This window comes from Sus scrofa, chromosome 3 (genome assembly GCF_000003025.6).
Source record: "Sus scrofa isolate TJ Tabasco breed Duroc chromosome 3, Sscrofa11.1, whole genome shotgun sequence".
Classification (NCBI taxonomy): domain Eukaryota; kingdom Metazoa; phylum Chordata; class Mammalia; order Artiodactyla; family Suidae; genus Sus; species Sus scrofa.
The window spans coordinates 55,409,107-55,433,880 of record NC_010445.4 but is presented as its reverse complement, the minus strand read 5'-3'; the positions used below and the strand labels follow the sequence as shown (position 1 = coordinate 55,433,880).

The 24,774-nt window shown below is 43.8% G+C and overlaps 1 protein-coding gene across 13 annotated transcripts in view; it reads right to left on the bottom strand.

Annotated features, from left to right (window-relative positions):
• KIAA1211L (KIAA1211 like) overlaps positions 1-24,774 on the bottom strand; it is a 138,637-nt gene that overhangs the window by 55,246 nt on the left and 58,617 nt on the right. For 2 of the 13 annotated variants that reach the window (XM_021087228.1, XM_021087226.1), the window contains exon 1: positions 19,270-20,518. The exons of 8 other annotated variants lie outside the window; for them this stretch is intronic. In XM_021087228.1, the coding sequence (XP_020942887.1) occupies positions 19,270-19,343 (74 nt within the window). In that variant the 5' untranslated portion in view covers positions 19,344-20,518. Of the gene's footprint in view, positions 1-6,558; positions 7,108-19,269; positions 20,519-24,774 lie in introns of those variants that run through there. 3 more of the 13 variants (XM_021087215.1, XM_021087214.1, XM_021087225.1) reach the window with 3 other exon arrangements.

Sequence of the window (24,774 nt, the reverse complement as noted above, 5' to 3'; positions counted from 1 at the left end):
AGTCACCCCTGTACATTTTCATAAAATGTTCTTTGCTAGGAAGTGCTAGGGATGTGTGGGTGTGCGCACGAGCCCCGGCGGTGGGTGTGCAGGACGGTGCCCATCCTGCTGAGTATGGAGTGGATCCTGGCATTCAGGATCCACTGTGATGGATGATACGGCTGTGATAAAACCCTGTCTGTGCACAGGGTAGAAGGCTCAGGAGCAGAAGGGCAGCTAGGAGACCTGAGAGGACAGTTGGGTCCTCAGGTTGCTGGGAAGCACGTCCTGGTGGAGCCCAGGTGCAGAGAACACCTCTAGGAGCCAAGGCTGCTGATGGACTCATGCATGAAGGTAAAAGTCATCCCACAGACAAAGGGATGAAAAGTCAGGCTCGCCCCATGTGGGAGGCTTGAAAACCTGCTCATGTTTTCATTGTTGTTTGTTTTAAAGTATTTCATTTCATTTCAATTTCATTTTTTGGCTGCCCTGCAGCATATGGAGTTCCTGGGCAAGGGATCAGATCTGAGCCACAGTTTTGTAGCAATGCCCAGCCAGGGATCAAATCTATGTCCCAGTGCTCTAGAGATGCCACTGATCCCCTTGTGCCACGGTGGGAACTCCCTGTTCCTGGTTTATGTTCCAAACATCTTGCTCTAAGAGTGCAATATGGTGCAGAGGAAAAGGAAAGACTTGGAAGGGAGGCAGTCCTGGAGCTGAATACACACCCCATCACCTACCAGTCCTGAGCCTCAGTTTCCTCATCTACAAAATAGGGACAGTAATACTTTAACTAAATGGGACTGAAGACACAGCACATACAAGCACCCACTAAGAAGAGCCATCGGTTTCTGCATCTCGTTCCTTAACCGTGGGTTTTGCCTCTGCACAACCACAGACAAGCACCCACATAACTGGTACGCCCTAGGGAGTGTCTATTCTGTCTCCTGAAGCCAGTTTCCTTGTGCAAACAACCCGCTTTAGAGCCACAAAGGTCAAGACACTTGGGTTCCTAGGTGCCCCCCAAGCTTCCCAAGGCCCCACAGCCTGATGGGCCTCAAATGAAATTGGTGCCAAGTAACTGATAAAAATATATTCCAGGCTATGGAGGAAGGTGGCCCTCTGGGACTGTGGGGTGCATGGATGGAGGATGCTCCAGGTGCAAATGAACCACAGCTGTCACAAGGGAAAGTCTTCTTTGCTGGACCCTATAACCTGGCCTGCTGAAAACATGCACCCGCACCTGAGTGAAATTCAAGGAAAAGCCAGAAGGAGAAAGGCAATGTGGCAAATACCCAGTATCTCCCAGCACCCCTTCTGTTTCTCACTGGAACTCAAAAGTACAAGTCAGGAGGCCCCAACACCCCCTCAACCAGCTTCTGCTCCATCTCCTGCCCCGTGGCTCCGACAACTCAAATCCAAGTCCAGGAAAATGTGTTCTTGAAATCTGGACCAGAGGGGGCCTCTTTGGGGGTTCTCATTAACTCAAAAGGGTCCTGTGTCTCCAGCCCCCCCAGCAGTGCACAGCACTCATCAGTGGCATCTGGGCACCTACAGAATCAGGGGTGGGGTAGGGGCTGCCCACTCCCTCTCTCTGAACCCTAACGAACCACAGGCCCTCCCTGGTTTACAGGAGATTTCTATCATTAGTTGCAGCCTATACTGAAACATTCTACAAAAGTTTATTCACGTGAAGAATGAGAACAGGTTTTAATACAGTCTTTTAAAGGTTCCAACCCATTATACTTACTTACACAATGCAAAGGAAAACAGCAGTAACCTGATTACATACCTCCGAGTACATAATTATATACAAAAGCCTTTGTGTTCACCCCTATGGTCCCACTAACTCCACACTGCCCTCCAGGCCATGTTCATGTCCCTCTGGTATTTTCAGCCCCTGTACCTTTACCTTTCTTCACAATGCTCACCAAGACCGTCAGCAGCAACTTGTTTGTAAGGCGTCTGCCTACCATTCCCCTCCCTTTCAAGGCTGTGAGTTTCTACGCCTGGCACAGCCATTGCTCTCTTACCGGCAATAAATAATCAGAAGGTGAAGTTAAGAAAATTCCGTTTACAATAGCATACAAAAGAATAAAGTACTCAGGAATACATTTAACCAAAGAGGCAGAATACTTGTACTCCGAAAACTACAAAATACTGTTAAAAGAAATGAAAGAAGACATAAGTAAATGGAAAGGTATGCTGTGTTTGGGAACAAAAAGACTCGATATATTTAAGACTGAAACTGTGTGCAAGCCTGTGTGTTCCTGTCCTTTGAAGTAAAAGGCTTTTGCTCTAGTCTTCCGGGCCGCCTGTAAGTCTCTAAAGGCTGACTCATGAGTGAATGATTAGGAAATGGGAAGATGTAGAAACAAACACTCACTACTGGGCTGGGAAACTGGCAACAATTTAGACTATAAATCTGCCACAGAGCTGAGTCACTGAACTCACAGTTCCCTGAAAGATAGAGATGAAGGCCTGACACACATTCCTAAGTTGTTTTTATATGAAGCAGACCCCTGTCCAACCAGATGAAAACTGCTGACCGTGACAACATAGGCCCTAGACTTCTGTTGAAACCAGAAGGTTGATGATGCTTGAGACTTCACCCTGAGGCAAGCCAGTATGAGAACTGTGCATAAGGTGATCATGCACCCTGCAGCCCCCTCCCCTACACTGCCTTTCAAACCCCTTCCCTGAGAGCCATCAGGAAGTTGGAGCCTTTGATCCTGAGCTGCCTGTTCTCCTTGCCTTGGACTCTGCAACAAATGCTGTACTTTCCTTCATCATGCACCAGGGTCAGTAGATTGGCTGTACTGCATGCAGGTGAGGAGACCCAAGTTTGGTTCAGTAACAAGATGGCAACTCTCCCCCATATAGATATATAGACTCCAATGCAATCCATACCAAAATCCCAGCTTTTTTTTTTTTTTTTTTTTGTCTTTTCACTATTTCTTTGGGCCACTCCCGTGGCATATGGAGGTTCCCAGGCTAGGGGTCGAATCAGAGCTGTAGCCCTCGGCCTACACCAGAGCCACAGCAACGCAGGATCCAAGCTGCGTCAGCAACCTACACCACAGCTCACGGCAACACTGGATCGTTAACCCCCTGAGCAAGGGCAGGGACCGAACCCTCAACCTCATGGTTCCTAGTCAGATTTGTTAACCACTGTGCCACGACAGGAACTCCCCTAGCTGGCTTTTTTGCAGAAATTGATAAGTTGATCTGAAAATTCATACAGAAATGCAAAGGACCCAAAACTACCTTGAACAAGAGCGAAGATGGAGGACTCACACTTTCAAAACTTAGTACAAATCTACAGCAGTCAAGAATACACAGGGGTACAATGCAACTGACAAGGGCTCAATTTCCAAAATATGCAAACAACTCATACAACTCAACAACAAAAAAACCAGCAACTGAATTGAAAAATGGGCAGAAGACCTGAATAGACATTTCTCCAAAGAAGACATACAGATGGACAAGAGGCACATGAAAAAATGCTCAACATCACTAGTTATTAGAGAAATGCAAATCAAAAACTACTATGATGTACCACCTCACACCTGTCAGAATGGCCATTATTAGTAAGTCTATGAATAACAAATGCTAGAGAGGGTGTGGAAAAAAGGGAACCCTCCTACACTGTTGGTGGGAATATAAATTGGTACAACCACTATGGAAAACAGTATGGAGGTTTCTCAGAAAACCAAATATAGAACTATCATACGATCTAGCAATCCCACTCCTGGGCATATACCTGGACAAAACATTTGTTCAAAAAGATAATGTACTCCTATGTTCACTGCAGCACTATTCACAATAGCCAAGACATGGAAACAATCTAAATGTCCAATGACAGATGAATGGATTAAGAAGATGTGGTACATATACACAATGAAATACTAATCAGCCATAAAAAGACAAAATAATGCCATCTGCTGCAACATGGATGGAGCTGCAGATTCTCATACTAAGTGAAGTAAGTCAGAAAGAGAAAGACAAATACCATATGAGACCACCTATATCTGGAATCTAATATATGGCACAAATGAACCTATCTAAAGAAAAGAAACAAACTCATAGATGTGAAAACAGATTTATGGTTGCCAAGGTAGAGAGTGGAATGGACTGAGCATTTGGGGTTAGTGGATGCAAACTATTGCACTTGGAGTGGATAAGCAATAAGATCCAGCAGTATAGCACAGGGAACTATATCCAATGACTTGTAATGGAACATGATGATGCAGGATAATGTGACAAAAAGAATGTATGTATATGTGTAACCAAGTCACTTTGCTGTACAGCAGAAATTGACAGAACATTGTAAATCAACTATAACAAAATTTTTTGTTAAATAAATTAAAAAAATGGAAACTAAAAAAAATGTGGGGGGGGTTCCCTTGTGGTACAATAGGTTAAGGACCCCATGTTGTCACTGCAGCAACTCAGGTCACTGCTGTGGCATGAGTTTGATCCCTGACCCAGGAACTTCCACATGCTGTGGGTGTGGACAAAAAAAAAAAAAAAAAAAAAAAAGATGCATGGTACTAGCATACAATTAGACATATAGGTTAACAGAATTCAGAATGGAGAAATAAATACATACTTTTATGGCCAACTGATTTTCTACATGGGTGCCAAGATAATTTAATGTGGGAAAGATTAGTGGTGCTGGGACAACTGGACACTAACATCCAAAGCATAATCTGTACTCTTACCTCACACTTATACATAAAAATTACCTCAAAGTGGATCATAGATTTAAATGTAAGTGCTAAATCTATAAAAAAACTTTCAGAAGAAAACATTGGAATAAATTTGTGATCTTGGGCTAGGCAATGATTATTCAGATGCAACACCCAAAGATAAGTTATCAAATGTATAAACTTTTTGTTTCAAATAAACCTATTAAGAAACTGTAAAGGTAGGGAGTTCCTGTCGTGGCGCAGTGGTTAACGAATCCGACTAGGAACCATGAGGTTGCGGGTTCGGTCCCTGCCCTTGCTCAGTGGGTTAACGATCCGGCGTTGCCGTGAGCTGTGGTGTAGGTTGCAGACGCGGCTCGGATCCCGAGTTGCTGTGGCTCTGGCGTAGGCCGGTGGCTACAGCTCCGATTCGACCCCTAGCCTGGGAACCTCCATATGCCGCGGAAGCGGCCCAAGAGATAGCAACAACAACAACAACAAACAACATCAACAAAAACAAAAAAAACAAAAAAACAAAAAAACAAACAAACAAAAAAAAAGAAACTGTAAAGGTAACTCACAAACTGGGAAAAAATACCTGCACATCACATTTGGTAAGGGATTTTGTACCCAGAATATAGAAATAATACCTATCACTCAATAATAAAAGACATCCATTTCAGAACAAATGAGGAGTTCCCACTGTGACACACTGGGTTAAGGATCCAGCATTGTCTCTGCAGCAGTTCAGGTCACTGCTGAGGCATGGGTTCAATCCCCAGCCTGATGCAGGGGGTTAAGGATGCAGCATTGCTGCAGCTGTGGTGTAGTCATAGCTGCAGCTTGGATTCCCTGGTTCAGGAACTATCATATGCCGTGCCTGTGGCCAAAAAAAATTTTTTTTAATTAATTTTTTAAAAAATAGATGATTTAAACAGATGTTTGTATAAGAAGGTAAACAGGGAGTTCCCGTCGTGGCGCAGTGGTTAACGAATCCGACTAGGAACCATGAGGTTGCAGGTTCGGTCCCTGCCCTTGCTCAGTGGGTTAGCGATCCGGCGTTGCCGTGAGCTGTGGTGTAGGTTGCAGACGCGGCTCGGATCCCGCGTTGCTGTGGCTCTGGCGTAGGCCAGAGACTACAGCTCCGATTGGACCCCTAGCCTGGGAACCTCCATATGCCGCGGGAGCGGCCCAAGAAATAGCAACAACAACAACAACAACAATAATGCCGAGGGAGCGGCCCAAGAAATAGCAACAACAATAACAACAACAACAAAAGACAAAAAAAAAAAAAAAAGAAGGTAAACAAATGCTCAATAGGCATACAAAAAGATGCTCGACATTATCAGTCATTAGGGACTTCCAAATTCAAAGCAAAGTGAGATATTACCTCATCTTCACCAGAGGTAAGACAATAACAAGAGACAGACAATAACAAGTGTTTGCAAGGACATGAAGAATTTGGAACCTTCATTCACTGCTGATGGAAATGCAAAATGCTGCAACTTTGGAAAACAGTTCCTTAAAAACAAAAACAAACAAACAAAAAAAAAACGCATAAAGATTCCAAAAAAAAAAAAAAATTTCCACACAGTTTGGCAATTCTGTTCCTAGGTATTTACCCTAGAGAAATAAATACATATGTCTATGGAACATTCTAGGAGTATAGTGGAGGAGGAAGCACCAGGAGCGTGTCTTCCACCTAGACAACAACTGCACTGGCACAATCTGTTTAATATAACTCTTTTGGAGTCCATTTAAAGCTTGCCACTACCAAAAAAATTTTAACAAAATAAAATAAAGCTTGCCACTTTCAGAGGAAGGCTGGTATGTAAACTGCAGTTAATGTCAATACATTTTAGCTCTTAGTTCAACAGCAGGTACTCACCCCTACTCCCTATTCCCTTGACAGGCAGCCACGCACATGTTCCTGGAGTAGCTGGCACACAGCTTGAAGGAACCAGGGTGGGAAAAAAGGATTCTGTTCTCCAGATACTGGGGATCTGTGCTGTGATGAATGCTTATGGTGACAGAGTTGCTTAGAAGTGAGCTGACATTTTTGTTGTACCTCCTCTACTGTTGCAAGCCCCTCCCCTTCCAGCTGCAGGAACTTCCAGGAGATTTAAAGGGCTGGGCTGGTGCTATATTTACTCTCCCCGCTTCAGTTTTTCCTTTTCCCCTTTTGGGAGCCAGACATTAAGGACTGGGGCATTCCAAAGCAACTGTATATATGGGGGAAATAGAAAGTCACTGCACATGAACAGGGAAAGGCACAGGGTAAGAAAAGATCCGAGAAAAAATATAAAGCCCAGGTGGAATGTAAAATATGGCACAAATGAACCTATCTATAGAACAGAAACAGACTCACAGACATGGAGAATAGACTTGTGTTGTGTTGGGGTAGAAGTGGGATGGACTGGGACTTTGGGGTTAGTAGATACAAACTATTACATTTAGAATGGATAAGCAATGGGATGCTGCTGTATAACACAGGGAATGATATCCAATCACTTGTGATAGAACATGATGGCAGATAATACGAGAAAAAGAATGTATTTTTATGTATGACTGAGTCACTTTGCTGTATGGAAGAAACTGACATAACATTGTAACTCAACTATACTTTCATAAAAAATTTTAAAAATAAAGCCCTGAAAATCTAAAGGAAGGGGGAGAATCTGATTTCCAGAATTACCACACTGTTAAATTCAAATGTCCAGTTTTGAATCTGTCCCTGAAAAAGACCTGATAGCAAATCTACTAGACAAAGACTTTAGAATGACTGTCATATTGATGCTCAGAGAACTAAAAAAAGAAGTGGAGAAAGTAAAGAAAATAATACATGAACAAAATGGAAATGTCAATAAAGGGAGAAAAAAACCTAAAAATGAACCACAAAAAATCTGGATCTAAAAGGTATAATATGGCTGGGGCACCAGAGGTGCCAAGGCGCAGAGAGCCGGCGGGGGGTGCATCTGATCAGCCTCCTCTCAGCCAGGGAAAGCATCGCTCTGCTCTCAATCTTTTCAGAGGTGGAGGGAAATTCTGGGGTCCCAAGTGTTAATGGTCCGAAGGTTTATTTGCCCTCACGCCTTGTCCTATATCTAGAGAATTAATGTTCTCACTCCCATTGCCTTCCTTTTTCTGGCCTCTTAGCCCAGTGATCTGAGTTGAATAATGTATTTTTCAAGCCTAGATTGTTGCTTTTTTTATTGCATGCCTTAAGTCATTCGACAAAGACCCTGGGAAAATCTCCTCTGGCCCATTCTATGTCCTTGGTTGGCCAAGAGGTCATGGCACTTTTACCTTCTCTTTGTCTATGGTCTCCAGAAACTTGGAAGAGAGTTGACAGTTCTTAGGTTTGTGAGCTCAAAACTAAGAGTTCAGTGTTGCTTTTGGCCCAATCAGCAATAAATATGAAAGGAGTCTTCTGAAACTACAGTTTTGATACATGTTTGAGATTAGAGAGAGATTTGCAGAAGGTAGCGTATTTCAGAGCAGAAGTTGAGAATTTAAATAAGGAAATAGCATTACTTTTGAACACTTCTGCATTATCATCTTATCCCACCCTTTCCAAAGGGAGCATCACTTTGTATAGTGGTGAGCTGGCAATCCAGCTACAGTCTTTTCGTAGCCACCACCCTTTCAAGCCTCAGTGTCATGGTTTAGTCAACACTGCTACTGCACTTTTAGATTTGGGGAAGTGGGGTATTTAATTTGGAAATTATAAAATTAAAGCTCAACAGATGAGTGACAGCAAGAGTAGATGGTTCTACATTTAAGGGAATTGTCATCGATGTTTTCATTTTCATACATATTTTTGAGAATAGTTGGCCCTGAAGAAGGAAGTATCTGAAATTATACAAGCTTCATTCTAGCATGAACCTTTGGATTTAACCTCCTCCCAAATCTAGAATACCTATAGTTACCTTATGTTCATTTAAATAAATTACATTTTAATTATTTTTTATGTCGGGAAGATACTGTCCTAGCATTGCATTAGCATTAACATTTACTCCAGCACATTAATAGGTGCTGGATTAAATAAACAATTTAAAATGAAAATAAATAAATAAATAAAAGGTATAATAACTGAAATGAAAGATTCACTAGAGGGATTCAAAGGCAGATTTTGGCAGGTAGAGGAAAGAATCAGAAAACTTGAAGATAGGACAGTGGAAATTATTGAGTCAGAAACAGAGAGAAAAAAGATTAAAGTGTCAGAGCATAAAGTACCTGTGGGACACCATCAAATGGACCAATATACATATTGTGGGAGTCCCAGGAGAAGAGAGAGGAAGAAAGAGGCAGAAAGAATATCTGAAAAAATAATGATCCCAAACTTGCCAATTGTTTTTTCTTTTTCTTTTTCCTTTTTTATTTATTATTATTATTATTATTATTTTTGTTTTTGCTTTTCAGGGCCACACCCATGGCATATGTAGGTTCCCAGGCTAGGGGTCAAATAGGAGCTCCAGCTGCCAGCCTATGCCACAGCCACAGCAATGTGGGAATCTGAGTTACGTCTGCAACCTACCTCATGGCAACGGATCCCTAACCCACCGAGCGAGGCCAGGGATCAAACCAGCAACCTCATGGTTCCTAGTCAGATTCGTTTCCACTGTACCATGACTGGAACTCCCCAAACTTGCCAAATTTTCAGAAAGATGTGACTATAAACATCTAAGGAGCTCAACAAATTGAGACACATGTAATCCAACTTGCTGAGCCAAAGTCAAGGAATCTTGAAAGCAGCAAGAGAGAAGCAAATTATCACACACAAGGGATCCTCAATAAGATTATCAGCATTATTTCTCATCAGAAACTCTGGAAGGTAGAAGGCAGGAGGCCTCCTACCTATTCAAACTGCTAAAGGGAAAATAAATGTCAACTAAGAACCCCATACGTGGCTAAGCTATCCCCAAAAGTAAGAGAGAAATTAGGGAGTTCCTGTGTGGCCCAGCAATAATGAATCTGACTAGTATCCATGAGGATGCAGGTTCAATCCCTGGCCTCGCTCAGTGGGTTAAGGATCCAGTATTGCTGTCAGCTGTGGTATAGGTCATAGATGCCACTTGGATCTCATGTTGTGTAGGCCAGCAGGTGTAGCTTCTATTTGACTCCTAGCCTGGGAACTTCCATATGCCATGGGTGCAGCCCTAAAAAAAGGGGGGGAGAAATTAAAACATTTCCAGATAAATAGAAGCTGAGGGAGTTTTTTACCACTACACCTGTCCTGTGAAAATGTTCAAGGGCGTCCTACAGGTTGGATGAAATGGCACTAGACAGTAGCTTGAAACTCTATTTTAAAAAACAGATAAAGAAGGTGTGGTATATATACACAATGGAATACTTCTCAGCCATAAAAAGAATGAAACTTTGCCATTTGCAGCGACATGGACGGACTTGGAGGGAATTATGCTAAGTGAAATAAGTCAGACCGAAAGACAAATATGGTCTGATTATATGTGGACTCTAAAAAAATACAGCAAACTAGTGAATATAACAAATAAAAAGAAGACTCACAGATACAGAAAACAAACTGTATCTGTGGTTACCAGCGGGAAGAGGGCAGGGAGGAGGGGCAAGGGAGGGGAAGGGGAGAAGGAGGTACTAACTGTTAGGTACAAAACAGGCAAGAAGGAAACACTGCACAACATTAGGAATATGGCAAGTATTTTATAATAAGAGGAGTACAACTTTTAAAAATTGCAAATCACTATACTGCACACCTGTAACTTACATAATATGGTATATCAATTATAAATCCATTTAAAAAACTAACTTCAAAAAACTCAGGAAAGGTGGAGTTCCCATCGAGGCTCAGTGGTTAGCAAACCCGACTAGTGTCCATGAGGATGTGGGTTCGATCCCTGGCCTTGCTCAGTGGGTTGAGGATCTGGCATTGCCCATGAGCTATAATGTGGCTACACAGACGTGGCTTGGATCCCATGTTGCTGTGGCTGTGGTGTAGGCCTGCAGCTATAGCTCTGATTGGACCCCTAGCCTAGGAACCTCCATATGCTGTGGGTGTGGCCCTAAAAAGGAAAAAAAGGCAGAAAACCACCTCAGTAAAGGTAATACACAGTTGACTATAAAAGCTAGTACAGGTGACCTTTGAACTCTATGTGTTTGAACTGCCCAGGTGCCTTTATATGTCAATTTTTTTTTCAATAAATACATACTTCTGTACCACCCAATCCATGGTTGGCTGAATCCCGGGGTTGGAACCACAGATACAAAGGACAACTGTAAAGTTAGACTCAGATTTTGGACACTGTGTAGGGTTGGTGTCCCCAGTGCCTGGAGTATTCAAGGTCAAGTGTGTTGTTGTAACAATGGTCTGTGAGCTCACATTTTGTTTTCGACACACTTTAAGAGACTAATACATTCTAAAAAAGCAAGTAGGAATCAAAGACCTAGTATGACTGTAATTTTGGTTTGTAACTCCATATTTTATTTTCTACGTAATTTAAGAGATCAAGTGGGAAAAAAATTATAAAATAAGTAAATAAATAAATAAAATTTAAAAAAGAGATCAATGTATTTTTTAAATTACTAATTTATGTTTTTAAAACACAGTGTTTAAAGATGTTATTCTGTGGCATCAACAACTAAAAGGAACAGGGCCAGTCATGCAAAGGAGCACAGGTTTTGTGTTATCAAAGTTAAACTGGTATAAATCCAAATTAGAGTGTTATAACTTTATGATGTTAAACACAATCCCCATGGTAACCACAAAGAAAACAGCTGTAGAACACACACAAGAAGGAAATGAGAAAGGAACTTAAAAGTTTCGCTAAAAAAAAGGGAGTTCCCTTCGTGGCTCAACAGAAACGAACCCAACTAGTATCCATGAGGACGCAGGTTCAATCCCCGGCCTTGCTCAGTGGGTTAAGACTCTGGCATTGCTGTGAGCTGTGGTGCAGGTCACAGACGTGGCTTGGATCTGGTGTTGCTGTGGCTGTGGTGTAGGCAGGGAGCTACAGCTCTGATTCAATTCCTAGCCTGGAAACTTCCCATATGCCGTGGCTGCAGCCCTAAAAAGACAAAAAAAAAAAAAAAAGTTTCAATACAAAAAAAATCAACTAAACACAAAAGGAGACAGTACTGCAGGAAATGAAGGATAAAAAATCTATAAGGCATAGGGAAAACAAATAGCACAATGACAGAAACAAATCTCTCCTTGCCAGAAGTAAAAGGAAGAAAATTCTGAAATATGCCACCACGCGGACGAACCTTGCCAACCACAAAGAGACAAGTGCTCATTGATTCCACTGTTTGTTTGTTTGTTTGTTTGTTTGTTTATTAAGGCCATGCCTGTGGCATATGGAAGCTCCTGGGCTAGGGGTTGAATGGGAGCTGCTGCTCTCGGCCTACGCCACAGCCACAAGAATGAAGGACCCAAGCAGTGTGTGTGACCCACACCACAGCTCACGGCAACGCCAGATCCTTAACCCACTGAACAAGGCCATGGACTGATCCTGCATCCTCATGGATACTAGTCAGGTTCTTAACCTGCTGAGCCAAAACAGCAACTCCACTACTTATTTAGAGGAGTCAAAATGACAGAGACAGAAGGCAGAATGGCAGCTGCCAGGGGCTGGGGGGAGATGGAATGGGGAGTATTTAATGAGTATAGAGTTTCTGTTTTGCAAGATGAAGAGAGCCCTGGAGAAGGATAATGGTGATGGATGCACAGCAAGATGAATGTACTTAATGCCACTGAGCTACACACCTAAAAGTGGTTAAGATGGTAATTTTTATGTTATGTGTATATTACAAAAGTAAAAATGGGAAAAAATGCACACCAAAACTTATCACCCATGTTCAGCATTATTTATAACCAAAAAGTGGAACCCTGATGTTCATCAACTGAAGAATAAATTTAAAACATGGTTGGAGTTCCCTGGTGGCAGGCAGGTTAAGGATCTAGCATTGTCACTACAGTGGTGCGGGTTCAATCCCTGGCCCCAGGGGGACATTTTTTCTTTTCTTTTTTTATCTTTTTAGGGCCATACACAGCATGTAGAAATTCCCAGGCTAGGGGTCAAATCAGAGCTGTAACTGCTGGCCTACACCACAGCCACAGCAACATGGAATCTGAGCTGCATCTGTAACCTATACCATAGCTCACAGCTATGCCAGATCCTTAACCCACTGAGCTAGTTCAGGGAGTGAACCCGCAATCTCATGGACATTAGGTTCGTTACTACTGAGCCTTGATAGGAACTCCTAGGCCAGTGAACTTTCACATGCTGCAGTGCAGCAAAAAAATAATAAATAAATAAATAAAATGTGGTGTGTACATATTAGGGAATATTATTCAGCCATACAAAAGGAATGAAGCCCAGATACATGCTATGGTATGGATCAAATTTGAACACATGCTAAATGAAAGAAGCCAGACACAAAAGGCCACATGCTGTGTGATCCCACTTATATAAAATACTCAAAATAGGAAGTTCCCATCATGGCTCAGTGGGTTAAGAATCCATCTAGTATCCATGAGGATGCAGGTTCAGTCCCTGGCCTCACTCAGTGGGTTAAGGACTTGGCATTGCTGAGAGCTATGTTGTAGCTCACAGACAAAGCTCAGATCCGGTGTTGCTATGGCTGTGCTGTAGGCTGGCAGCTGTAGCTCCAACTGGCCCCCTAGCCTGGGAACCTCCATATGTTTTGGGTGCTGCCCTAAAAAGCAAAACAAAACAAAACAAAACAAAACAAAAAACAAACCTCAAAATAGGCAAATCCATATTCATCTAGGGCTGGAGAGTGGGATGCTGGGGGGAGGCAGGGGGAGTGGGAAATGCTAATGGGCAGAAGGTTTCATTAGGGAGAGATGAAAATGTTCTAAAATTCAATTGGGTTTATAGTTGCACAACTCTATAAATACAGGAAAACCTACTGTCTGCACACTCCTAACAGGTGAACTTTACAGTATGTAAATTATATGCCAAGGAAGGTGTTGGGAAAAGCACGACCAGAAAAGAAAAAGGTGAAATAAAGACATTTTTGGAAAAGAAGGCATGCTACAGTGTGTCTCCAGCAATACCACACTGAAGCAAGTGTTAAGGGATGAGACTATGGTCTCAGATGGAAGCTTGCAGTTGTGGCAGGAAGGGAGGGCAGTACCCATGTGGGTGAACCTAAACACAGACAAGATGAGCAGACCTTCTGGATTTTCACCATGCACGGCTGGCACGAATGTGCATGCCCTCCTTTCCTGGCCCCACAAGGCTTCATTTCCTTCCAGCCTGGCACCTTTGCAGGTGTTATTCCCTCTACCCGAATGCTCTTCCCTGCGCTCAAGCTCCACTTTGTTGTTAGCAGCTCCCACTCCTCCTTCAGGCATTAGCCTCACTTCCACATCCCTGAGGGGTCTGATGGGATGAGCCAGCACCTCCCACAATGCACGGTGAGAAGCCCACGATGCACATTCTTTTCACAGCACTTACCAGTTCTCATTACCTCTCTGTTTGCACGGTTCTGGGATCTGGTTCCCCTTTATAGATGTAAAGCCTGCTTACCTCCCCTGTGAACTTAATCAATTTTTCCTGTTCTTGGGGAGAAGGATGAAAATAAACTGTGACTTAACTATTGTTCCCTAGTGAGTCACACCAGGATCTGCCTGTACCTTTTTTTAGAAAAATAAATTTCATGTTACTGAGGCAATGGCATGTGTAAGGCTCGCAAAGTTCCTGTGAGAAATCTCTGTTCAAAAACCATGCCAGCTTTATTGCCTCCTGATAGATACCCTTATCCTCAAGAGCAGAGGACTAGACCTCTGCTCCCACCCCAAGGCGGCAGGGGCGTTGGCACCGGACATTTCCATGCCCACTTCTCGAGGGTGCCAGGGGACCTCCTGCCATTCAGAGTAGATACCTTTGTGTGTGTGCAAAACCCTCCTCCGTCCACCATTGGGAAAGGACCAGGAGGGGAAAGGTAGGTCCACTCTGACATACGGGAGACGAGAAAGCACAGAACTCATGCAGAAACCAACCCACACACCTATGGTCAACTTATCTGCGACAAAGGAGGCAAGACTATCCAATGGTAAAGAGACAGTCTCTGCAGCAAGCGGTGCTGGGAAAGCTGGACAGCTGCATGTAAATCCATGAAACCAGAACACACCCTCATGCTAAATGGCTTAAAGACTTGAGCATAGGACATGACACCATCAAACCCCTTGAAGGAGCATAGCCACAAAAGCATCCTTTGATATAAACTGCACCAGTGCTTTCTTAGGTCAGTCTCCTAAAGCAATAGAAATAAAAACAAAAAGAAACATATGGGGCCTAACCAAACTTTTAAGCTTTTGCAAAGCCAAGAAAACCCTAACCAAAACCATAAGACAACCTATGGACTGGGAAAAAATACTTGCAAATGATGTGACCAGTAAGGGCTTAATCTCCAAAATATACGAACAATTCATACAACTTAACGACAACAAATCCAATCAAAAAATGGGCAGAAGACCTACAAAAGATTTCTCCAAAGAAGATCGATGGCCAATTGGCACATGAAAAGATGCTCAACATCACTAATTATCAGAGAAATGCAAATCAAAACTATAATGAGGTATCACCTCACACTGGTCAGACTGGCATCATTAACAAATATACAAATAACAAATACTGGAGAGGATGTGGAGAAAAGGGAACCCTCCTGCACTGTTGGTGGGAAAGTAAAGTGGTGCAGCCACTATGGAAAATACTACACATGTTCCTTTAAAAAGCTAAAAATGGAATTGCCATATGATCCAGCAATCCCACTCGTGGGCCTATAGCTGGAGAAAACTAATTCAAAAAGATACATGCATCCCAATGTTTGTAGCAATTGTATTTACAATACATGCATCCCAATGTTTGTAGCAATTGTATTTACAATACATGCATCCCAATGTTTATAGCAATTCTATTTACAATAGGCAAGACATGGAAGCAACCTAAATGTCCATCATCAGATGAATGGATAAAATAGAGAATACTACTCAGCTACAAAAAAGAATGAAATAATGCCATATGCAGCAACATGGATGGACCTAGGGTTTATCATACTAAATGAAGTAAATCAGACAAAGACAAATATCATATGATATCACTTCTATATGAAATCTAAAATATGACCCACATGAACGTATTTATGAAACAGAAACAGACTCACAGACATAGAAAACAATCTCATGGTTACCAAAGGCGGAAGGGTAGGATACATTAGGAATTTGGGATTAACATATACACACTACTATGTATAAAATAGATAAACAAGGACCTGCATTATAGCACAGGGAAATATATTCAATATCCTGTAATAAATCTTAATGGAAAAGAATATGAAAAAGAATATACACACACATGTATATAACTGAATCATTGTGCTATATACCAGAAACCAAGACAACACTGTAAATCAACTATACTGCAATAAATTCTTTTTTTAAAAAAGCAAATAAATGGGATGAGCAAAGGGCTGAGAGCTGAGAACTCAGACACTGGGTCATAGCACCTGCAGGATAGTGGGAGAGGGGAGCCAAGAACTTACTGGGAGGTCATTTTCCTAGAAACCTGAAATTGACTGTCTTATTAAACAATTAAATCTAGGCTTGGCCTAGAGAGGTGAGTCATCCCCTATCTGGCTAAGGATGTGGACCTTGAAGACTAATCCTTGAGAACAGGGAACATGGACCAGCATGGTACTGCCACACAGGAGGTGCTCAATAAAGACTGTTGAAGGAATGAATGAATGAACCAGAGGCACTTATCGGACAAAGGACTCATCTTGTGATAAAACTGAGACAACATCAACTACCCAATCAGTTCCAAAGGCCACCTTGCCCTCAATATCTTGGGGACAGACTTCCTTCAAAATCAAAGATTTAGCTAAATGACGTGGAGCTGAAGTTCAATGACTTTTGGGAGTCAAGGTACAGGGGTGCAGAGGAGTTCTCTGTTCCAGAAACTCCACTCCCATCCTTGGACTTCCCTTAGGTCATGGGCTGAGCAGGGACAGTGAGGTCATCCAGAGAGAACCAAGCAAAGGGCCACACCTTGCTGGGCTGTTTCTTTGCAGAGAAAAAAAAAATGGAGCTTCATTCAAACAAACTCAATCATCCTCAAGACACACAGTTTATCAGCATATAAATAGTATCTCATGTAAAAAAAACCTATACCATTTTTTGAAACTTATGTAACGGCTGACTGTGTGGCTGTCAGAGTCCTTGTGAATGGGCACATTGGTAAGTCATATAGCTGCCAATGCAGAGCATGTGTATATACCATATATGCCATACGTGTGGGCACATGCACACACATGCCCACACATGAACCCCTGCCCATACATGCAGCCTACACCTACATGAATGCCCCTAGACAAAACTCATGTCTCAGAAAGCATGACAGCTTTCACGGGAGTTACATCTTTTCACTCATACAGAAGCAAATTTCTTCAAATGAGATTTGAAAACTGTTAGTTTAGACATGTTCAGGTTATTAGAATAAAGAAACCTATTAGAGACTTTTGCAAAACCATCATTTAAAAAGCATGTAAGCGTCAGAGCTTCAAACTGCTCAACCTCAGAAACTGCATTTGCATAATTCCTGGGAAAACAGATTCTAGTGCTGGGGTAACTTGCCAAGATGCGATCTAACTCTGAAACTCTCCATCTCAGAGCGAGAGCTGTAAATCGGGTTGATTGCTTCACACAGGACAAATGGACCCGGAGCCCAGGGCCCGGCGCAGCTTGATGAGGGCTGTTTGGTTTGTTTTTAACTTCATGAGTTTACTGAGGTAATGAACTCCCCTCCCCCTTCTTTCTGCATATACACCAAAAATAATGACATGAAGAAAGTTCTGACGCCTTAATTTATCTAGGATGTTCCATATGTGATTGGCATTTCTGCAGCACAGCAGATGCAGAGCTAAGTTTTTTTTTTTTTTTTAATTAGGAAGTCATGCTCCAAAGCCTATTAATAAGGAAATATCACACCACCACTCTATTCTGGTCCGTTCAAAATAGGCAGCACCAGACACTGAGGTTGACTAATTGTAAGTAAAAAGAACTTTATGAAACAGTAACAATGCTGGTGACTTCCGTGCAATAGGGCTTCGTGCGGTACAAAGGCCTGTGTTCACAAGGAGTCCTTCAGTTGTTGGGTTCCTGTCTCCAGTTATCAAAAGAAGAGGCTTGGGAATTGGACTGTCTGCCCAAGGCCCCCAGTGTCCCCCACACTGACAGATGTGTGTGCTGAAGCTGCAACATCTGATTCCCAAGACCAGCCACCCCAGTCCAGGTGATGTAGGGATGTGACCATTACCTGGGGTGACAGAGGCTGCCATACTGGAGTTTTCTAATGGTGCACAAGACATGCAATTTGTTTATATATATTTGCAAATGAATTTATCCCATAGCGCCACTGCCCTCTGGACAATCATAACAGAATCAAAATACACCAAGAGCAAAACATTTTCCAGGGATGAGGTCACCTGCAGCAGGGCGAGGTGGCCTGCAGGTCCACTGGCCTCTGCTCCAAAGGAACTTGGGCAAGTCACCTACCTGCATGAGTCTGTCACTTGAGAACAAGCCCTTTGGCATTATGCTAAATGAAATCCGTCAGGAAGAGAAAGACAAATACTGTATGACCTCGCTTACATGTGGAATAGAAAAAAAAAATGCAACAAACCAGTGAATATAACAAAAAAGAAGCAGATTCAGATACAGAGAACAAATGCGTGGTTACCATGGAGAAAGAGAAGGAGGGAGGGGCAATATAGGGGGAGGGAAATAAGAGGTACAAACTCTTAGGTATAAAACAAGCTACAAAGATACACTGAACAACACAGGGAATAGAGACAATATTTCATAATAACTATAAATGGAGCATAACCTTAAAAAACTGTGAATCACTATATTGTATACCTATAACATATAATAATGTCAGCAACTATATTTCAATTAAAAATAAATTTTAAAAAAACAAGCTCTTTGGTGCTGATCTTCAGTTATAGGAATAATTGTGTTTTTTTTGGGGGGGGGGGTTATGCCCTCAGCATGTGGAAGTTGCCAGGCCAGGAAGTGAACCCAAGCTGTGCCAGTGACCCAAGCCACGGCAGTGACAAACTGGATCCTTAACCTACCGAGCCTTTAGAGAACTCCCTACTAATGGTCTTATACGTTGCCCTCCTCTGCCTTCACTCCCTGCAAAGTACAGAGACTATATGGATCCGACATATGTGGATCCCTGTGGATCCGACATAGAGGCGTGGGATATTCAGAGAAAAATGCTATCTCCCAGTCCTCTTTCCTGTTCCTTCTCCCTTCCTTTCATTCCCCACCCTGCTCACCTTAGCCCGCTGCTCTCCTCTAGTTCAATATATGAATATGTCACTAAGACAATAAAATGTTTTTGTCCCAGAAATCACACAATTCAAGGAGATATATGATATATAAATAATACTATCTGTAAGGAAGGGGATCATAAATGACAATGGACATTGAAAGCCTAACCTTGGGCTTCAGGAGCTGGTGGTCACGGCCAGACCCCCCCACCCGCACAGCCCCCTCCGCCTCTCCCACCACCCTCAGCTCTCAGAGGCCCACCTGGGCTCAGGCCTGATGCACTGGTAAAAGGCTGCCATCTTCATGAATGTGGAGGGGGCCTCCGGCACTTTCATCCTCCTGGAGAAGGGCGGGCCTTTCCTGTGCTCCCTAAAGGGGCTTTGGGCCCTCAGGACACCCCCCAGGTGCTGACTGAGAGCCTCATTCCCTGGCCCCGAGGAAGCGGGGCTTCCGCCACCTCCTGCAGCTGCGCAGGTCCCTGGGCAGGTGTGCAGCACAGCGCGGTGGAAGCTCAGAAACACACGAACTTCCTTCTTTCACTTCATCCACGTGGACAGCAGGGTGGGGCTGGAGCCACACCTGCCTCTCTGTGAGTAGAGCCTGGTTGCTGGGGGTGGAAAGTGACAAGCCCGGGCTTTGCCTTCCTGTGCTCCCCTCAGGGGTGGGCAGAGGGCAAGTATTTCCCCATCTTAGCCAGGCCCCGGGGCCCTGGGGCCACAGCCACTCCCGCACGTTCGCTCCTTGGCTCTGGCTTTCTTGTCATTCAACCTTAAAGTTCCGGCATGTTGCCGAGGGTCCCAGACATGTTTTGTGAACTACTCTCCTGGGAGCTTTCAAATGCTCCTTTCAGTTGGCACCTGCTAAGCCATTCACTGTGGCAGCGACAGAGTTCCAGCACTCCCTGCTGGGGGATGGCACCTGGCAGGTGCACAGACCACGCCCCCTGCTGGACAGAAAGCTGCCTCCCTGATGACGTCCTCTCTGATGACCCGCAGCTGCCGCTTCAGAATAATAGACTTCTGCAGCCCCAGCATCGCAACTCCACCTGACTCAAGATCACCCAAGGTCTAGACGCTGCTAACCAGACAGTCAGCAGTTTCCAGGCAACATCTGGAGGATTGACAGAAGGCTCTGGAGAACAGGTGTGATTTGGTATTACTAAAACCAAAGAGCAGGCAGGCAGCAAGGGTGACTTCTGAAGATGGTTCTAAAAGAGTCCTAGCTTGCTCTTCTGTTTTCCAAAATGCTATCCCTATCTATCTATCTATCTATCTATCTATCTATCTATCTATCTATCTATCTATCTATCTACCTACCTACCTACCTACCTACCTACCTACCTACCTTCCTACCTACCTACCTACCTGTCTAAAGTTCTGGTCAAATGGTTTAAATAGTAAAGAATAACCAATGTAGGGAGTTCCTGTTGTGGCTCAGTGGGTTAAGAACCCAACTAGTATCCATGAGATGCAGGTTTGATCCCTGACCTTGCTCAGTGGGTTAAGGATCTAGCGTTGCTATGAGCTGCAACATAGGTCGAAGATACGGCTCAGATCCGTCATGGCTGTGGCCGGCAGCTGCAGCTCTGATTTGATCCCTATCCTGGGAACTTCCATATGTCACAGGTGTGGCCCTAAAAACAAAAACAAACAAACAAACAAAAAAAGAATCGTGTTACACAAAAACATTGATTGAGAAGGGAGAATGCCCAGGATACACTGCAAGATGGAAACGCACGCTGCAACAGCCCTTCTACAGGGAATGCACATCCCAGCATCCAAAGGGCTTGCTAAACATGGATTCTTCAGTAAGTCTCAGGTGAGGCCCCAGACTCCGGCATTTTGATGGGCCCACACACTCCTGTTGTGCAACTCTGTTGGTGGACAACTCTGTACTGCTAACAAGCTCCTGCAGGACACCGATTTATGGCCCATGGACCCTCTTTCGAGAGCATCATGCTATAAAATGGTGTTGCCATCCCCCTGCATTTTTTTTAAACAAGTTTCTTAATGCATAAAAGGAATACAGGAAGGGCCATAAGATGATGTGATCTGCAGTTATTTCCAGGTCATGAAATGAGATGTATTTTATTTTATATATATTTTTTCTTTTTAGGGCTGCACCCGCAGCATATGGAAGTTCTTGGGCCAGGGGTTGAAGTGGAGTTGTAGCTCACAGCCTACACCACAGCCCCACAACACTGGATCCAAGCCGCTAAGTTGAGTTCTTAACCTGCTGAGCCATAACAGGAACTTCTGGAATGAGGTATAAACATTCTCTCTGCACTTTTCTAAGTTTTGTAAATTTTCTGATTGAACCAGTATTCTGTTCACAATTAGGAGCACCTCCAACAGTTTCTCTTAAACACAAGGCAGTGTGCTGTAAACGGGCTGGGACTTGGGACCCTGGAGTTGCAGTTTCATTCCTTTTCCTCTGAGTCTCGGTTTCCTAACCTGGAAAACCTGTGGAATGGCCAGGTGCCAGCCTGGGAGCAGATCCTAAGTATGAGGTTCTGCCTGGTGCCTGGCACACAGCATCTCAGCCCTGTCAGGCCCTGTTCCCTCCACTGTGGGAAACAAGAGCTTGAATCTGTGACAGCGGTTTCTGTCATTTTCCCAAGGTACTTCTGCATTTGCCTCCCCACTGACAGCACATCACTTCTGTGACAAAGAGTTGGAGGAGAAAGCGTCACTGTGGAGCTTAACTAGGAAGGTGAGCAACTTGCCCAAGGTCAATGCCAGTGTCTCCAGGGGCTTCTGTCCCAGGACGCATGCAGCTTCCCCTCACTACCTCTGACAACCCCCTCGTACCCCCCACACTGATATACACACAGGACCAGTCTGCTGTGCTTTGGCCCCAGGGCAGGAACGGTCCCCTGAGCTGAAGTGGCCTGGGACAGAGATGCAGAACCAGGTCTCCACCAAGTATCAGGCAGGGGGAGACCCCCACCCTCGTTCCACTTGGCCCACCCATGCCTCTACTGGGCCTGCTACAGTCCTCGCTCCTTCCTAGGATTTTAAAAACATCACGATGTGCTTTTCCTCATATAACACATGGGACTGTTTATACACTGAGAGATGAGATGGTGAAGTCGTCACCCGTGGTGAATTCTTGTCAGCTGCAAAGGCAGTCAAACCCCAAATTTTGGCCCCAAAGCCTAAGGGAGCACCTGTATTACTTAGAGTGGCTTCTTACAAGGGTCAGAAATGAGTGAGACAACTTCCAAACATTCCCTCTGGTGTATGTTGTTCAGAGTTAACCTTGACAAGTAGCACCTGCCACTTAGGTGGCCTTTATTGGCTTAATATCCCAACAGGACATTATAACAAGTACAACATCCATCATGAGTTACACTGCTATTTAACAACAACAACAAAACCCCCCAAATAAAATGAAAATGGAAAGAATAGCCATAGGTCAAGTGGCCACACTGACAGCTGTTCACAGTTTCTTCCCAGTTAATTGAAACTCTGAGGAAACGTGAAAATGAGAAAAACACTGGTAGGCAGCACCCTAGCTGGGAGTTAGCGGGCGCTGCTGGGCTGCCTCCCCAGCTCAGGCCACACGCAGCCACAGCCGGCCACCCTCCTGACTCTGGGGATGCAAAGAAGTCACCTGGCTGTAAGAAGGCAGGTCCCTGCTGTCTGAGAAGGAGGGAAGAGGGGAAGGTACCAGATGGCAGGGAGAGCAGGAGCAAGGGGAGCAAGGCTGGAAGAGGCAGCTGGTGGGTACCAGGCGGAATTGTGCCTGAGGAACTGTGGGGCCTGAGGATTAATGCACAGACGCACATGATTCCTCACCAAGGGTCCCTGGGCAATAGTTCGCTGCAGCTGCAGACAGAAATCAAGAGGTGTCACAGAGGAGTTCCCACCATGGCACAGTGAGTTAAGAACACAACTGCAGCATTTTGGGTTGCTGGGGAGGCACAGATTTGATCCCCAGCCCCGTGCAGGGGGTTAAAGGATCTGGTGTTGCTGCAGCTGCAGCTTTGAATTCAGTCCCTGGTTCCTGGAACTTCCATATGCCAAGAGTGTGGCAAGAAAGAAAGAAAGAAAAAAAAAAAGAAAAGAAAAAAAGGGAAGAAAAGGAAAAAAAAAAAAGAAGTGCCACACAGAGCCAGGGTCTACATTTATGTGTAACTGGGTCATCTTGCTGTGCAGTAGAAAATTGACAGAACACTGTAAACCAGCTATAATGGAAAAAATAAAAATCATTATAATAAAAAGATAAACATGACAGTGTAAGGGAAGAATAAATCTGACTCCATATTAGATGTTTCCTTTATTTTACCATTTGTGTTCTACTGCTTTTGCTGCAAGTTAAATCATGTTGCCTATAGCCTGAACTACAAAGAACAGCCCATTCTCGAGGCTCTGACCTTTAAAGGTGTAAGACTTTCCTATTCCGTATAGAGATAAAAAGTTACAGAACAGAGAATAACATTTGTGTTGAAGGTTTACAGGAACATCATGACCTGACTTAGGTGGGCAGCTGCAAAAACAAAGGATTCTGACACCAGTAAGTTTGCAACAACCAGCCGCATTCCGTCCGCTTTTAGTATAAAAGAAGCCTGAATTCTAACTCAGGAAAGCTGGTTCTTTGGGACACTAGTCTGCCAGCTTCTCCATCTGCTGGCTGTCAGGATAAAATTAACTATTCTTTGCCTCCAACGACTTGTTTCTCATTTTACTGGCCTGTCGTGCAGGAAGCAGTTTGAGGCTGGACTCTTGTAAAAACAGAAGCCAGGAGCTAATGAACTGCACTTTCACCCCTGATGGGCTGGCCCTTCAGCCAAGGATTTGCCTGGTGAGCCTGCATGACGCTGTGTATGTCACCACGTATATATGGCCTGGATGCCCACTCACTTGCCTCTTGGTCAACTCCCAAATTTCCCATCAGCCAGCTTGACCCCAGGCTAAGCCATAAAGCCCCAAACTTGGCGTCCTGTACTTGGGAGCAAAAGCCAGTGTGCTCCAGGGAATCTCCCTGACCTAGCGAGAGTTGAGGAACCCATAAAACCACTGAAAACAAATTGTTGGTATATACGTACAGGTCTGCCATTATTTTAATTGAGTAAAAACATAGTTGACGTTATTTCAATAACTGCATAGGTCTAAAATCATCTTGCTAGTTTAGCAAATAAAAGAGTATTAACTTAGTTTTCATTTTAACTTAAAAAACTGTTTAAATAACCAATACACTAACCATAGCTTCTGCTTTCCCTGCTGCTTCATTTTATCACCACAAGGAAAGGTAAAAGGTTCGGCAGAATGGCAACAACAGACATACGTGCTGCCAGCTTCCTATCACCTGCCATCAGCAGACATCAGTAATCAACCACCGCATCACTCTCAGAACCTCTCACCACACAGTACTCCAAGCAGCTACTCTGCCAGTTGCTTGGAGCAGCACTTGGCTAGTAGTCTGCCAACAGTGCTGGCAGAAACAGCAATAAGTCTGCAGAGCCTCGTTCTGGCCTTCTCTACCACTAACCAGCTGCTAACCAGCTGAGTAGCTCAGGACAAATCACTTCCCTCTCTGGGCTCCCATCTCGTTTATGACATGAGTGATTTGGACTCTGATATCTGAAAGTCTTATCAGATGACTTTGGAAAAATAAAGGTTAGTAAAACTGGCCTAGACGTCTTTTTCTGGGAAGATGCTTTCGTTAGCCAGGTTAGACATGTTTGAGCTGAGAAGGACATATATTGAAAATATATTTTAAAAATCTAGTTGTCAGTATGTTGCTTGTTTGTGATCCAGAAAA